Source organism: Rattus norvegicus, chromosome 3 (genome assembly GCF_021556685.1).
Source record: "Rattus norvegicus strain SHRSP/BbbUtx chromosome 3, alternate assembly SHRSP_T2T, whole genome shotgun sequence".
NCBI lineage: Eukaryota > Metazoa > Chordata > Mammalia > Rodentia > Muridae > Rattus > Rattus norvegicus.
Window position 1 is genome coordinate 112712400 of NC_141536.1, and position 14276 is coordinate 112726675.

At 42.6% G+C, this 14276-nt stretch overlaps 1 protein-coding gene across 2 annotated transcripts in view; it reads right to left on the reverse strand.

Annotated features, from left to right (window-relative positions):
* Secisbp2l (SECIS binding protein 2-like) overlaps positions 1-14276 on the reverse strand; it is a 46483-nt gene that overhangs the window by 20175 nt on the left and 12032 nt on the right. The window contains exons 3-9 of one of the 2 annotated variants that reach the window (XM_087650934.1): positions 12585-12909; positions 10627-10762; positions 8173-8399; positions 7877-7901; positions 7429-7544; positions 1818-1964; positions 573-653 (exon numbers count right to left, since the gene is read on the reverse strand). In XM_087650934.1, the coding sequence (XP_087507060.1) occupies positions 573-653; positions 1818-1964; positions 7429-7544; positions 7877-7901; positions 8173-8399; positions 10627-10762; positions 12585-12909 (1057 nt within the window). 2 annotated transcript variants of the gene reach the window in all.

Here is a 14276-nt window from a genome sequence, read left to right on the forward strand (position 1 = left end):
AGTCATTTCACAGAAGCCAACAGTGAGGAAAGACAATGCAGACTGGGGCAGACTGCAGGACGAAAGGAGACTCAAGAGGACTCGGGATCATAAAGAACAGGGTAAGCAGGAGGCCCATTTTAGAATAGGAGACAAAGGGACAAACTGAATATAACAGGCGATGCTCGTCTAGGGAAGTTTGCATACAGAATGTATGTGGTATAAGAGCATTTAAGGTTTCCTCATCTAATAAGAGAACTGCCGACGTCCCCAAAACTACTTTGTTTAGGAAAAGAAACATTAAGGCTCAAAAAGTACAAGAGTTTGCTGCCAAGATGGAAACCTGAGAGAAACAGCTCGTGCAAGTCCGTCCTCCCCAAGCACTCTGTGCGCGCGCGCGCGCACACACACACACACACACACACACACACACACACACACACACGCACACAGTGGATCTAAGCACGCAGTGAGCATACTGCCCAACACACCACGCCGCCCTACACCCTTTATACCACCCCAGACTCCTTGCCGTATAGCCCAAGTTGAAAAGGTGTTCTGTTTTTCTTATAATTTTGAAAGGGGTTACTCACTACTTTTGAAGAAAGTTTCTGTTGAATAGTCTCATCTTTAGAATTTCCGCTCTCACTTAGTTCTTGAAACCCATCTTCATCCTGAAATAGTTTCACTTTGTCAGTGAAAATGTTCAGTGCTAACCCTACAAAGGGGTGTGTGAGGGTGTGTACATGCCTTCATGTCTGTGTGGGTGTGTGGTGTGTGTGCTCATACACATGCACACATATGTGTTTGCTGGGGATCAAACCCAGGGCCTTACTTATGCAAGTAGTAAAGACAAAGACGCCCAATCCAAGACCACAGACTCTGCCCAAAGCCCCGTATCTGAGAACAGAGAGAAGACTATGCTTAAACGTCCTGAGAGCTGGGAAAGTGCTAACTTTGGAAGCATGAGGAGCTGTTCAATTCCCAGACCCTAAGTAACAGCAGCTGCGCAGGGCAGGCATGGAGATAGATCCCAGTGCTGCGAAGTGAAGACAGGCAGATCCATGAGGCTCACCAGTCAGCCTGCCTCACTTTATCACCGACCTCCAGGCTAATGAGGAACCGTTTGTCAAAAAAACCAAAGTGGATGATGTCTGAGGGGCAAGACCCGAGGTTGTCCTCTGGCTTCCACATGCAAACAAACAGAACCCACAGTAAACAAAGAAACATGGTCGAGAGTTGGCAGGCTACCAGCTCAGTTACGTCCCAGGCCCAGATCTAGGGCTCCGAGTGACTACCTACGATCTGCCGGAGCTCATGAAAGGGTTGGTCCGACAGATCCAAAGCTGCATGACCTCCATGGTACAGGGCAACAACGGGATATGTGAGGGGCGTCTGGGTGGTAATGCAGCAGAAGCCGGAGGCCTCTAACTGGAAAAATGGCTCACTGCAATGAACATGTACAAGCAAAGGAGTATAGACAAAAGGTACACTGCATGACACGGTGACACACTGTGACGCACTGTGACGCACCGTGACACACTACTGCTTCCATGACAAGACGGGACGTTTCCTATCTTATTTTATTTTGGGGGGAGGTTGCAAAGGCAGAGGATAGATATGAAGGGATGGGGAGATGAGTGGGATTAGGGGACATGATGTGAAATTCACAAAGAATCAGTAAAACGTTAAACGATGAGTCAGTGTATCATGTTACTTATAATCTAACAGGGTAACCTGTTGACACATGAAAATACAGCATTTATAACACAATCACCAAATTCATTTTTAATGAAGATTTTTTTAGAATAGTTTATAAGTAAAAATTTGAAAATTACCTCAAAATATAAAGACTCAGAATTTGGGTCACTTCTGTGAGACTGAGTAGAGTTTAAGTGCTTATTGTCTTGTCTTTTTTGCAAATTCTGTCTTCTTTCTGAGGAAGTACTGTGTCCTCGGCATCTGAATCCAACCTGAGAAAGAAACTACTATTCCCATTAACTGTCTCAAGAAATACAGCACTTTACAAAGTGAGTAACTTACCTTCAATAGTTAAAGCGTCTGATGAGACATGACACTGTATGGCTTTTCTCTGCCCAGAAGCTGAACACTTTTACCAGCTTTACTCCCAGGAGCCAAAGCCTGACATGCCTAAGGTCCTCCAGGTGGTGAACAGTCCTTCCTGCTAACGGGTTACATCCGCCACACAGCGGAGTACTCATTAGCTGGCCATGAGGTACTTGTGGCTAGTAAACTAATCACCTGAAAACATTTCTAGAGAACCAGCTGACTGGGAAGAGCCAACAGTGAAAAGATTACACAAACAAGTAGACATAGGAAGACCAAAAACTCAAGGTTATCCTTGGCCAGTCTGGGCTAAAAAGCATCCCTAGAGAAAACTCTTCAGTAAGAACTCTGCTTTCAAGGCAAAGTTGAAAGGCTGAAGAAGAAAGGTGGCAGAGTCTATATAACCCCAACACTACAGCAGAAGAGGCAGGACTGTGCAGTCGGGGCCAACCAGGGTTACAATATGAAGAATGGTGGTAATAGCTGAAGTACAAGGCAAGATCCTCAGTCAGAAATGAAACAAACGGGTTGGGTAAATTTAGCTCAGATGTAGAGCGCTTGCCTAGCAAGCGCAAGGCCCTGGGTTCGGTCCCCAGCTCCGAAAAAAAAGAAAAGAAAAAAAAAAGAAATGAAACAAACATACCCCCACTCAACATGCGCACGTGAACAAAAAAAAAAAGGGAGGGGGGAGGAGGAGGAGGGGGAAGAAGAAGGGTTAAAGAGACAGAACGTTATCTAGTCACATGAAGTCCTATTATCCTGTTACAGGAGCTGTTTGTATCTCCCCCACATCCTTGTGTTGAGATCCTAAGTCCTGGGAGACAGGCTCTGGGAAGTGATCAGGTCAGAGAGCAGAACATCATGGATGAGATTTATGAAGCTATAAAAGGATCCAAAGAACTCTCAGCTGCTCTTCTACTTAAGGGCAACATTGGAAGTAAGAACCAAGAAGCAGGCCTTCGGCAGACACTTCTTCACCAGCCAGCTGCCCTTCCTGTACCCGACCCTGGAACACTAAAGTCTTCTGCTCACAAGCACCAAGTCCATGGCACTTTCTATGGTAATCAGACTGAGACATCTTACTAATAAGCCAGCAAAATACTTCACTGTCAGAGGGTAAAGAAAAAGCATGTGTTCAAATTCTCTCTTAAGAAGAGATGTTAGCTCACACCAAACACCCCTCAGAAGGAATAAAGAGATTTAAGAAGCCCCTCTCTATTGACACCTACCTCATAATCCTAACACCAAACGATGTGAGGCAGGCATGAAGGCAAATCAAGGACATCACAAGCAGAGCCCTGCACCTGGCCCATTTTCATGCCTGCCACTGTGAACCAGTTAGTGTATATGTATTGCTGGATCAAAACTACTCAACAGTGGGGGCTGGGGATTTAGCTCAGTGGTAGAGCGCTTACCTAGGAAGCGCAAGGCCCTAGGTTCGGTCCCCAGCTCCGAAAAAAAGAACCAAAAAAAAAAAAAAAAAAAACAAAAAAAAAAAAAACTACTCAACAGTGTTTCTGTAAAAGCAAATGCAACTTGATTGTTTTATGTGGAGCTAAGAAGTATTAGGTCTGTCAGACATGGAACTCATACATGAGGCAGAAACAGACTGATCTCATGAGTTTGAGGCCAGTCTGGTCTACAGAGTGAGTTCATGCCAGTCAAGGCTACACAGAAAGACCCAATCACCAAAAAAGAGAGGGAGCGGGGAAGGGAAGAGAGAGAGAAAAGGAAAAATGCCAGTAACTTAAAACTTCCAAACTAACAGTTTCCTGAGAACCAGATTTTCCAATAGCCTCTGAGTAAACCAATAATCTCATAACTGAGTGCTTCCGTCAGTTCTTCTAAGTTTGCTGCTGAGACACAGTAGTCTTGAAATTCAAGAAGCAGCGGCAGGATCACCAAGTTCAAAGATAGCCTGGTCTACATAGGAAGTTTCAAGCTAGACACAGCTACAGGGCGGGACTCTGCTTCAAAATAAAGAAACAGGTATATGGAATAAAACAGAGGGATAAAGAGAGACAGGGGGGTGGGGGGGATGAAATCAAGATTCAATGATGGCATACTTGTAACCCCAGTTCTGGGAGGCTGAGGAAGGAGACTAAAGGTCAAGGCCTGCCTAGACAATGCACTGAGACTTGACCTCAAAATAAATCAAGGTAAAAAGAAACAGACAAGCATCAGAGTAAGCAAAGACATGCTGAGACAAGTTTATAGGAAAAGAAACACAAGTAACTCAAAAACACCAAGATGCACAACTACATCAAAACCTTTTGAAAATCTAACTATCATGTTAATCTGAATACTGTCTCCCTCAAGTGATCCTGTTTAGACCTTGATTCCTGGAAGATTTGGCACCACTAAGAGGTGTGGAACTTCCAAGAGGTGGGGCCTGGAGCTGTGGGAAGGGCTCAGGCAGTAAAGTACTTGCCTGTCTCACATGAGGACCTGGGTTTGATTATCAGAATCCACTTTTAAAGGCACCAGATGTGGTGGCACGTACTTCTAATTCCAATGCAGGAAGGCAGAGCCAGTGGGATGACTGGGGCGTGCTGGCCAGTCAGTCTGCACTGGTAAGAGCCAAGCTGAATGTGATCCGTACGTCGCTGGCTTTCCCTTCACTGTCTGTATCTTCAATGGTTAATCTGTGTGTAGCACAGGCGCACACTTGTTTGCACAGATGCATGTGCCTCTGTGTGCAGACAGAGGTCAGAGAGAGGCATGGGGTGTCCTGCTCTGTCAGGCTCAGCTTCATTCCCTGGATTTAAGGTCTCTCAGTGAACCAGGAGCTAGGATGGTGGCCAGGAAGCTGTAGCAATCCTCTTGTCTTTGCCCCCACAGTGTCAGGGTTTCTGACATACACATCCATGACTAACATTTTACATAGGTGCTGAGGACTTCCAGGTCCTCATGCTGGCACAGCAAGCATTATTACCCACTCAGCCAGCTCTCTAGTCCCATAGTCAGTGAGTAAAAGTACTCGCTGCTTTGATAATATGGACAACCATGTGCTACCATTCATCATTAAGTCTCTGATAAAAATATCTGGAAACACTGTAGTATAAAAGTAGCACAAGGACAGGTGAGAACACCTAGGGAGTGAAGGTGCTTGTTTCCTGGGAAGCCTGGCTGACCTGTGCTTGACCCCTGGGATGCACATGAGGTGGAAGGAGAGCTTCTGCAGTTACTTGCTGGACTATACACATTCACACGTACAGACACTCACACACAAAGACACACAAAAAAAGAACTGGTATAAATAAATAGAGGCCACTATTTGCTGTAGGATTCACCTCTAAAAGCCTTTAAAGTCTAGAAAACAATCAGAAATTGCAAAGGAGCAGCATTATGTTTTGACTTAAAAAGGAGTTGGTATTTGGGGGAAAAACAAATATATACTTAAGAAAAATCTTAGCACAAGGGAACATCGGTGGTAGAGGGAAGATACACTCTCAAACTCCGCCTCTAATGCTTTAGGAATGAAGGAGGAAGCACACAATAAACAGATCTGCAAGGTAGAGCAGCACATGGCAGCAGCACTTTGGAGACTAAGGCAGGAAGGTCGCAAGTTCAGAGTAACTTGGGCTGCTGAGTAAGTTCCAGACTTGCCTCAGCTCTAGGGCAAGACCCCCCTCAAAAAAAAAGAACAAGATACACTCACTTGGTTTCTTTTTTCTCACCAATTATCAGGCAGAGATAAAGGACTTAAAATGTTTTTCCCCTCCCCTCAGGGTTATTTCCTTTAATGGACACAGATACAAAATGAGCAAACAACAAAACCAGGGCCAGGACCCAGCCCAGACTCTTAGCAAGGCAGGCAGTTCCAACTCCAGCAAAGTCAGTAAACACTTCACATGTTTTGTTTAGTCTTTATCATCAAATAAAGCTAAAGCTGGATTGCCTCGTGAGCCTGAAACAAGATGGCCTGACTGCCAGAACCAGGAAGGGGCATCACTTCTCCTTCCTGGCAGCACGAGGGACTGTCTGGTTAGTGAAGGGCAGCAGCAGGCAGACAGACCCATCGCTCTGCTCTGACTTCGGGTCCATTTGTATTTGTATGACAGCTCTAATTCCTTAACTAGATATATAAGGAACCCAGGAAGTCTATTGAAAATGAAAAGGAGAAATAATGACCAATAACAACTCCCTGATTTGACAGCCAAACAACACGTGAAGACAGTCACTGTAGACAGATGCATAGCTGTGCACAGCCCACTCGGCATGACTGACCAGCACCTGCCTAGTCTGGCCACACTGTGGCACCAGGTAACCATCAATGTGACAATGGCACTAGTATACAAGAGTGTTAATAAGCCACATCAAAATATCCAAGCTGAAGAGATGGTTCAGCAGGCCTGGTGCCCAGAGACTGACCCTTATCCTACAAGCTGTCCTAATCCTACAGCCACTGCGTGGTTAGAAAGCCTAAAGACCAGACTGCAGTCCTTAAGCTCAGCCACTCATCCTTTTTTGTTTTGTTTTTGAGACAGGGTTTCTCTGTGTAGCCCTGGATGTCCTGGGCCTTGCTTTGAAAACCAGGATAGCCTTCAAGTGACTGGGATCTGCTGCTTCAGCCTCCTAAGTGCTGGAATTAAAGGCACACCTGGCTAGCTCAATAGCCATTCCTAAGAATGAGAAGAGGATCTAGGTTTTGATATGGAAGGAAAACAGGCACAAGGGCAAGGTAGATGGGGGCTTTCTTTTCCAAACTTTGTAACACACTTACTCAGACACAGAGTAGAAACATGGTACCACTTACATGCATGTTCTCACCACCTTCACTCAACACATTACCTACCAGGTCATTACTTATGCCTTACTAGCAAAGGCATTTGACAAGTTATAGCTATGGGAGCTTCCTGTGCATGTGTGTGATATGCATGCATGTGTTCATGTATGCACATGTGCACGTGTGCAAGCCTTCGTGTTCTCAGACAAAAACCTGAGGTGTCCTTCCTCAGAAAACAACCACATTTGTTTCTGTGAGGCAGGTTCTCATGGCCTGGGGCATGGCAACTCTGCACTCACACAATCACTGTGTGTGCCCTTCCTCTGCATCTCTCTCTACCCTATTCTTTTGAGACACAACCTCTCTCACTGAACCTGAAGATCACAGTTAGCTAAGGTGGCTGCCTCCCCAGCTCTGCGACTGTTGATGTACTCTTACGAGAGTACTTAAGTAGGTGCTGGGGATTCAAACTCAGATCCTCAAGCTTACCACAGCACACAGGAGTTCACATTTCGATAACTTTTGCATCTTTAAAACTTAAGGATACTGTGATTCCTAATTGCTATACTCTGATTCCTGAATGCTACACCATTATTATAAATTTAATTTATCCATCTCACACCTAATCAAATTTCCAAAATCATTCAAAGTACCTGTGAATTATTTCTTTGTTCAGTTTGCCTTCCACCTCTAGAAAATGCCTGGTTTTTTTCCATCCAAGGTCTTTTCTGAGTTGCCTGGCAAGTTACTTTGGGCCAGTTTACACCACCTGTATCAAATATGTAAAGATATTAAAGATAAGATTTGTTGATAAAGAAGGCCAAAATCTAAACAGTGAGTCACTACAGACACGGAATTTTTCTGTAAGTTTAAAACCGCATGTGCACTCTTAGTGACACAAATGCCATCCTGCATAACAGTCTACACCACATTTTCTCAACATGTTCAGGACACTACATATACTTCTCAATTAACTCGAAGCACTGGAGACTTCCAGGCTTTGTTCTAACACTGGTTAGCTCCACACTTAAAGGAAAACTTGAATGGACAAAGAATAAAGTACACACGAAAAGAAAAAGAAACACTGCAGAAAATAATTACCTGTGCAGCCCGAGGACTCCGAATGCTAAAAAACACAAAACAGAGAGGACGATTACTTCCTAATTCAGAGGCAATATGCCACACCTTGCAAATGTTTCATAATTTAACCTAGTGTTAAGTATATTGTTACTGAGAATGAGTGATTTCTATTTTCAAGAAAAGTAAAGTACTATGGTTACTAAGAATTGCTCAAAAGAAAAAGAAAAAGAAAAAAGAGTGCTTCAGCTTCAACAAAGTACTAAGAGCAGGAATAAAAACTGCAAACAAACACAAAATAGAAACAGAGCATTACGCACACTTATGGTCCCAGAGGCAGGGTCACGCAGAGTCCCTGGTGCAGGCTGGTTGTTGTGCTTGGGGCTGCAGTAACCGCTGTCGCTGTCAATGTCAGCTTCACTGGCCCCCTGCTCACTGGAGGACTCTGCAGCAGGGTGGGACGCTCTTCTCCTCCTGCCTTTGCCTTTCCAGAGCATTGTGGCTGTGCTCTCCGAGAGAGACTTATTAGCAATGTCTGATGGGAAATCTACAGGGCAAGGCAAGGCAAGTGGACAATTATGATGACCAAGTTTATACATTCTTGTTAAATTATTAATTAAAATGGCAGTTTGTAAATGGAAAAATGTGACTCTGAAAAAATCATTTAAAATGCTCCTAACAACTTGTAGCACAGTGTCATTATAAAAATAAAATACTTGTATCATAATTCTAAACATGACCAGCCCTTTAAGAGAGGACACAGCTAACCTTGTGAGGCCACCACACGTGCCTCAGCAGTCTACCACTTACCCCTCACCACTACCCTGCGTTTAGTTTTCACTCACTTTCCCTTATGGATTTTCCATTGATTTTCGTAATTCTAAAACAGAAAGCATGCACTTTTATAGCTTTATATTGTATTACCAAAATATCAGCTGCATCTTCTTATCCCAGCTCCCTCCACATTAGTTTTAACCTTCAGCTGTATAGAGCTAATAACTGATGCCACTGTAATACAGACTGCATTTACATGGGTAAACTAATGCATTTAAACTTTCTATCACTCACGGTATGCTTCGGTTGCTTTGCTATTAAAAACAAATAGCTGGGCATGGTGGCATATAACTTTAATCCCAGTATTCAGGAGGAAAAGGCAGGAGGATCTCTATGAGTTCAAGGCCAGCCTAGTCTACAGAGCTGAGTACAGGTCAGTTAGAGCTACCCTGAGTTCCTATCTCAAAGCAAACAACCAACCCACTGTTGATTGGAGGGAACGAGGGGCACGATAATCAAAATGTGTGCATGAAACTGTCAAAGAAGGGATTCAATGAAAGGTGACTGGCTTTAGTAAAAATCTGATGACCAGTTAGTTGGGCAGGAAATGGAAGGCAGAACACAAAGGAACTCTGGGAAGAAAGAAGTACTTTTGCCAGGATTCACGAGAGGAGATGGACGTGACTATGGGTCTAGAAGGTAAAGCTAACCGTGTGGCAGATGGGGCTAGGTGGTCAGGTTAATTTAGATGAGAGTCTACCCAGCTAAGGCCTAAGCTCTGAAATAGTAAAAGGTCTCTGTATGGTTGTTTAGGGCACTAGCTGGTTAAGACCTTCTGCCATATTAATTTCCAGCATTAACTAATATATACAGAATATTAATCATCATTTTACACTTGTATCCTAAAACTGCCTTTGTAGACCAGGCTAGGCTCAACCTCAAGATCCACATGCCTCTGTCTCCCTAATGCTGGGATTAAAAACATGTGTTTCCCTCTCCCTTCCCCTCTCAAAAAACCCAAAGCCAGGCATGATGGCCCTTGCCTTTAACAGCAGCTCTTGGAGGCAGAGGCAGGCAGATCTCTGCGTTCAAGGCTAGCCTGGTCTACAGTGATTCCCATGACAACCAGGACTACACAGAAAAATCACGTCTCAACAAACAAAAAAAGCATGTACCCAGCTCAGACAGTACTGTTAAGAACCTTGCCAGGGTTTACAAAGGGATGCAGAAATGGATCACTATGAAGAAGGACAGCTCTGGAACACATGACTTTCCCCATAACTACTGCAGGCATTGCAGCCCATTAAGCACATTGCTTTTAGGCCCTACACAGCAAGATGGCGTTTAACTAATTCCAAGATACTCTTTCTGCTCATATATAAGGTAATATGACTAAATATCCAACAGAAAGGACTGCATAATGAAGAGCAAAAACTACTTCATTCATGTCAATCTACACCAGTTTAGGGAATCCTCTTATATGTGATGGTATTTTTAAGAGTTTTTGTGGACATATATCACTTATATGAAATGAGTTTCATTATGTTTACAGTTTGTTTTTTTTTACTTTATTTTGAATGGGGGAGGGTAGAGTACAGATGGTCACAAGACCAGAGGTGTCAGACTCCATGGAGTTGTAGTTACAGGCCACTGTGAGGCACATGACACGGCTGTTGAGAGCCAATCACCTGACCCCTGGAAGAACAGTAAGAGTTTTAAGCACTGAGCCGTCTCTACAGTCCTTACAATATTCTTTTGAGACGGGGTTTCAGAATGTAGCTGAGAGGGCCTTGAGCTCAGAAGGCAGAGACAGAATCCGAAACACAAGCTAGCTAGACACACTAGCCAAGGCATCGAAGGAGGTCCAGGCTCAGTGAGAGCCCCTGCCTCAATATGAAGGAAGGAAAGCAACAGAGGACATTCGGTATCAATGTTGACTACACACACCTACCCACACATGTGAGAGCGACAAGTAAATAGCAGACAGAGCACTGCCTTACCAGTTTGCTGTGAGGCATCAACCAGAAGCACAATCTTTGATCGGCTATCAGGACCTGCTGCACTTGTTTCTTTCTGAGTAGCCACGTTCTTCACCTGTGGTCTTTTGTTTTTTATATGTTGTTGTAAAAGCTGTGGCTGAGTTAAGTTTAAAAGACGAAGGAAAAAAAAGAAGCAGCAGTCAGTGAATGAGGGAATGTACTAAACATAAACTACACAGTCATTACAGAAAGACCTAAATGTTTCCCACAAAACATTATCCACTAAGGAGCATCAGAGGCTAAACAATGCACCATAAGCACACTCAACACATTTTTAGATAAGCACGAACACGCCAATTAGTTTGGGACTCTGACTCTGCCTTGTGAGCTCAAGGCCAGCTCGGCTACATACTGAGACCCTGTTTCAAAAGAATATTGTAAGGACTGCTTGAAACTGCTTTCTGCTCTTGCAGAAGACAGGTGATTGGCTCCCAGCAACTATCCCGAGTGCCTCACTAAATTAACCTGACTTGGTTTTAGTTTTTACCTGCATTTTTATTTTTTAAATCAATTATTAACAATTAATGAGGGTTTTTTGTTTGTTTGTTTATTTTGGGTTTTTTTGGGGGGGTTTTTTTTCTTTTCTTTTTTTTTTTTCGGAGCTGGGGACCAAACCCAGGGCCTTGTGCTTGCTAGGCAAGCGCTCTACCACTGAGCTAAATCCCCAACCCCAATTAACGAGGTTTTAATAGTGTCATATGAAGGGTTATATATGTTTTATTTTAAAAGGTAATAAAAGTATGAAAAGTTACCCTGTGACTAAATTCATAACAAAGATGAGCAAAATATCTCTGCCTTGGAGTCCTGACAGGAAACACTACAGAGCTCATTTCTTTCCTCATATTTTTAACCAGGAGTAACTGTTGCTCAACAGCGATTTACACACCAGACTCTGACTGAACTCAGGTCTCTGCACTGGAACTCTGAGGAGCCATTCTGAGCCATCCCACTCTTCCAACGCCTGGAAATATACACCACTCTCCTGCTTTTCAACCTGTCCCTTTCATGCTTGGTGGTCCAAAAAGTTCCCTTGACCCACAATGTTTCCATGAACCAAGGCAAAATACTTTCAAGATAATCTCTGCTGCTTGTTTTTCATTTTTAAAAATTATGCTAAAAAGCAGCAAAAACTTTTTACTGAGGAAACTAACTAATGGAGTCTGGAAAGAGCAACAGCTCTGGTATTGACAGAAATGTATTCTTGTGAGCAGTGTTGATTACTAACGGGCTTTCCTTAAGCTTTGACATTAAGCCCTTTACGGAATTAACAGAAAAAGAAGCACTGCATTGCATCTTTAATGTGTGTGTGTGTATATGTGTGTGTGTGCAGATAGATAGATAGATAGATAGATAGATAGATAGATAGATAGATAGATTGATTGACATCAAAATCTAATCCTGGCCTTGAATGGAAGTGGCTTCATCCCTTACTTGTTTTTTACTCTCCTAAACAACAAAGTGCTACTCCCACTAATAACTCAAAATATAGACGCTGTGGTCAAAGGACTCTGAGAATCCACTAACATTTTTTTCATTCTTCTGCTGATTTCAGAAGACTGAGAGAGCTTGAGGTACAGTAAGATTCAACCATGTGATCCACTGAATGTTGGCATTGTCACTATGCAATTTTAGCACTAAATTGAGATAATTTAGAAATAATTGTGAATTATGTTTATGTAAAACTCTCTGAATGATCATGAAGATGACTTGAAATTAAATTATCAATCAAGGAGGGCAATAAATGTCACAAGAAAAATTATTTTTTAAAATAATATGCCTATTACACTTTCTATTAGTGATGAATACTTCATAGCAAATTAAGCATTAAAGGCCAATGGTACAAGTAGTAAATTACCTATACTAGTATTAACAACAGAAATATTACATTTAAAAACTATACACAGAGTGTGGCCACTCACTTTTGGCACAACTGGCCCTCTATTACCATTCCTGCTCCGATGACTGGACAACGGGAAAGGCTGCCCCAGCTGATTTGGACGCTCGGTGCATTCTGTGGTTATGGCATTGACAGTGTTTGCAGCCTGGAAGGTGCTGGAGTAAGGTGTAGGGAAAGGATGATAGAAGCCCATAACTTGGGCACAGGGTGCTGGCATCAGCTGGTAATAGGTGTACTCTGTGGAAACAGGTGGCTGAGCAGATAGAATGGGGTAGGCCAGGTAGGGTCCAGTAGGGCTTGGGCTGGGCTGCTGCCATCGTATATCATTATTATATAAAGGAAATTGTCTGCAAAACCAAACAAGAGAGAAAACAATCTATTGACATCCAAGAGTGATGTTAAAGCAGAACAAACAATAAGACATACAGAGCAGTGCCCTCCCAATACTTGTAGGGGGAGAGGACAACTGACACCATCAGGTTTCTTTGCTTTTGGGAGATAACCTGTACTTGTAATAACCAAAAGCATGGCAGCATAAGGGAATCCAGCCTCAGAGCTTGCCACACTCCACATCCATTAACTGTTTCCCAACCTCCCCTCAAGATCTGTTTGACTAAAAGTGAAACACTTAGCTTGGGTCCACATGACAGCAGCTCACAGTCCATGCACCATGCTCTAACAGCTGACCCTTACATAGAGGCCCCCGATACCTGCTCTTTCCCTAGTCATTTAGCCAATTCAGGTCTTGCCCTGGCTTCTCTCCTTGGCAGCCTAAGACCCATGCCAAGGAAGTCAGGAGACTTCGCTGACACTTTATCCTGCATTCAGTTCCTACCCAGCAGTGGCGATGCTGTCCTGGACGACAGTTGCTGTGGAAAAGTGAGGGGTCATTTTCCTCACTTTTGCCATGACAAAGCAAAATGAAAGGAAAAGCTTACTACCAAAATCCTAACAATTCTTAGATACTCAGAAGGATGGCTTGCTCATGAATTCCAAGCAACTACCGCACAGTAAGACAAGAAAACACATTAAATTTCTCAAACTGAGCATGGCTATTTTGCTACAGAGAAAACTAGTATTATTAAGTTTAGCTTATAAACTTAATTCTCTACATTATTTGATAATGCAATGTTTAAAACAAACAAAACCAAACAGAATCTCACAAAGCAAAGGCACCTTGAGTTCACGATCCTCCTGCCTCTACCTCTCCAGTGCTGACAACACATTCGAAGATTCTTTTTTTTTTTTGTTAATGATTTTATTATGTTACATTCATTTAACAGTGTAGTAAAATATTTCAAAGTTATCCGCTACTGATGCTATCTATCAAAATTTATTATAAGCAACATTTCCTACTACCCAATTAAGCCTAATCAATGTTTATAGCTTTCTTTGGATAAGTAACAAAATGCATTCACATTTGTTCATACTTCATTGTGGAAGATACATGGAATAAATTTTCAAAACAGAGATATTTTTTAAGTTTAAATTACTCTTTAAATTTTAGACATGTCAGTGTGACTTCTGCTTTTAAAGGAAAACAGTTTATAATTTAGTAGTCATAGGCTTAATAACCTTTTTACTCAAATGTTTAAAACATTTTTAAGAAATATGTTGAAGATTTCAATGTGAAAGATTTCAAAATTTCCATGTTAACATTACTCTGTAAATCTCTCAATATGTACAAACACATACAAATTAGATACAATACAAT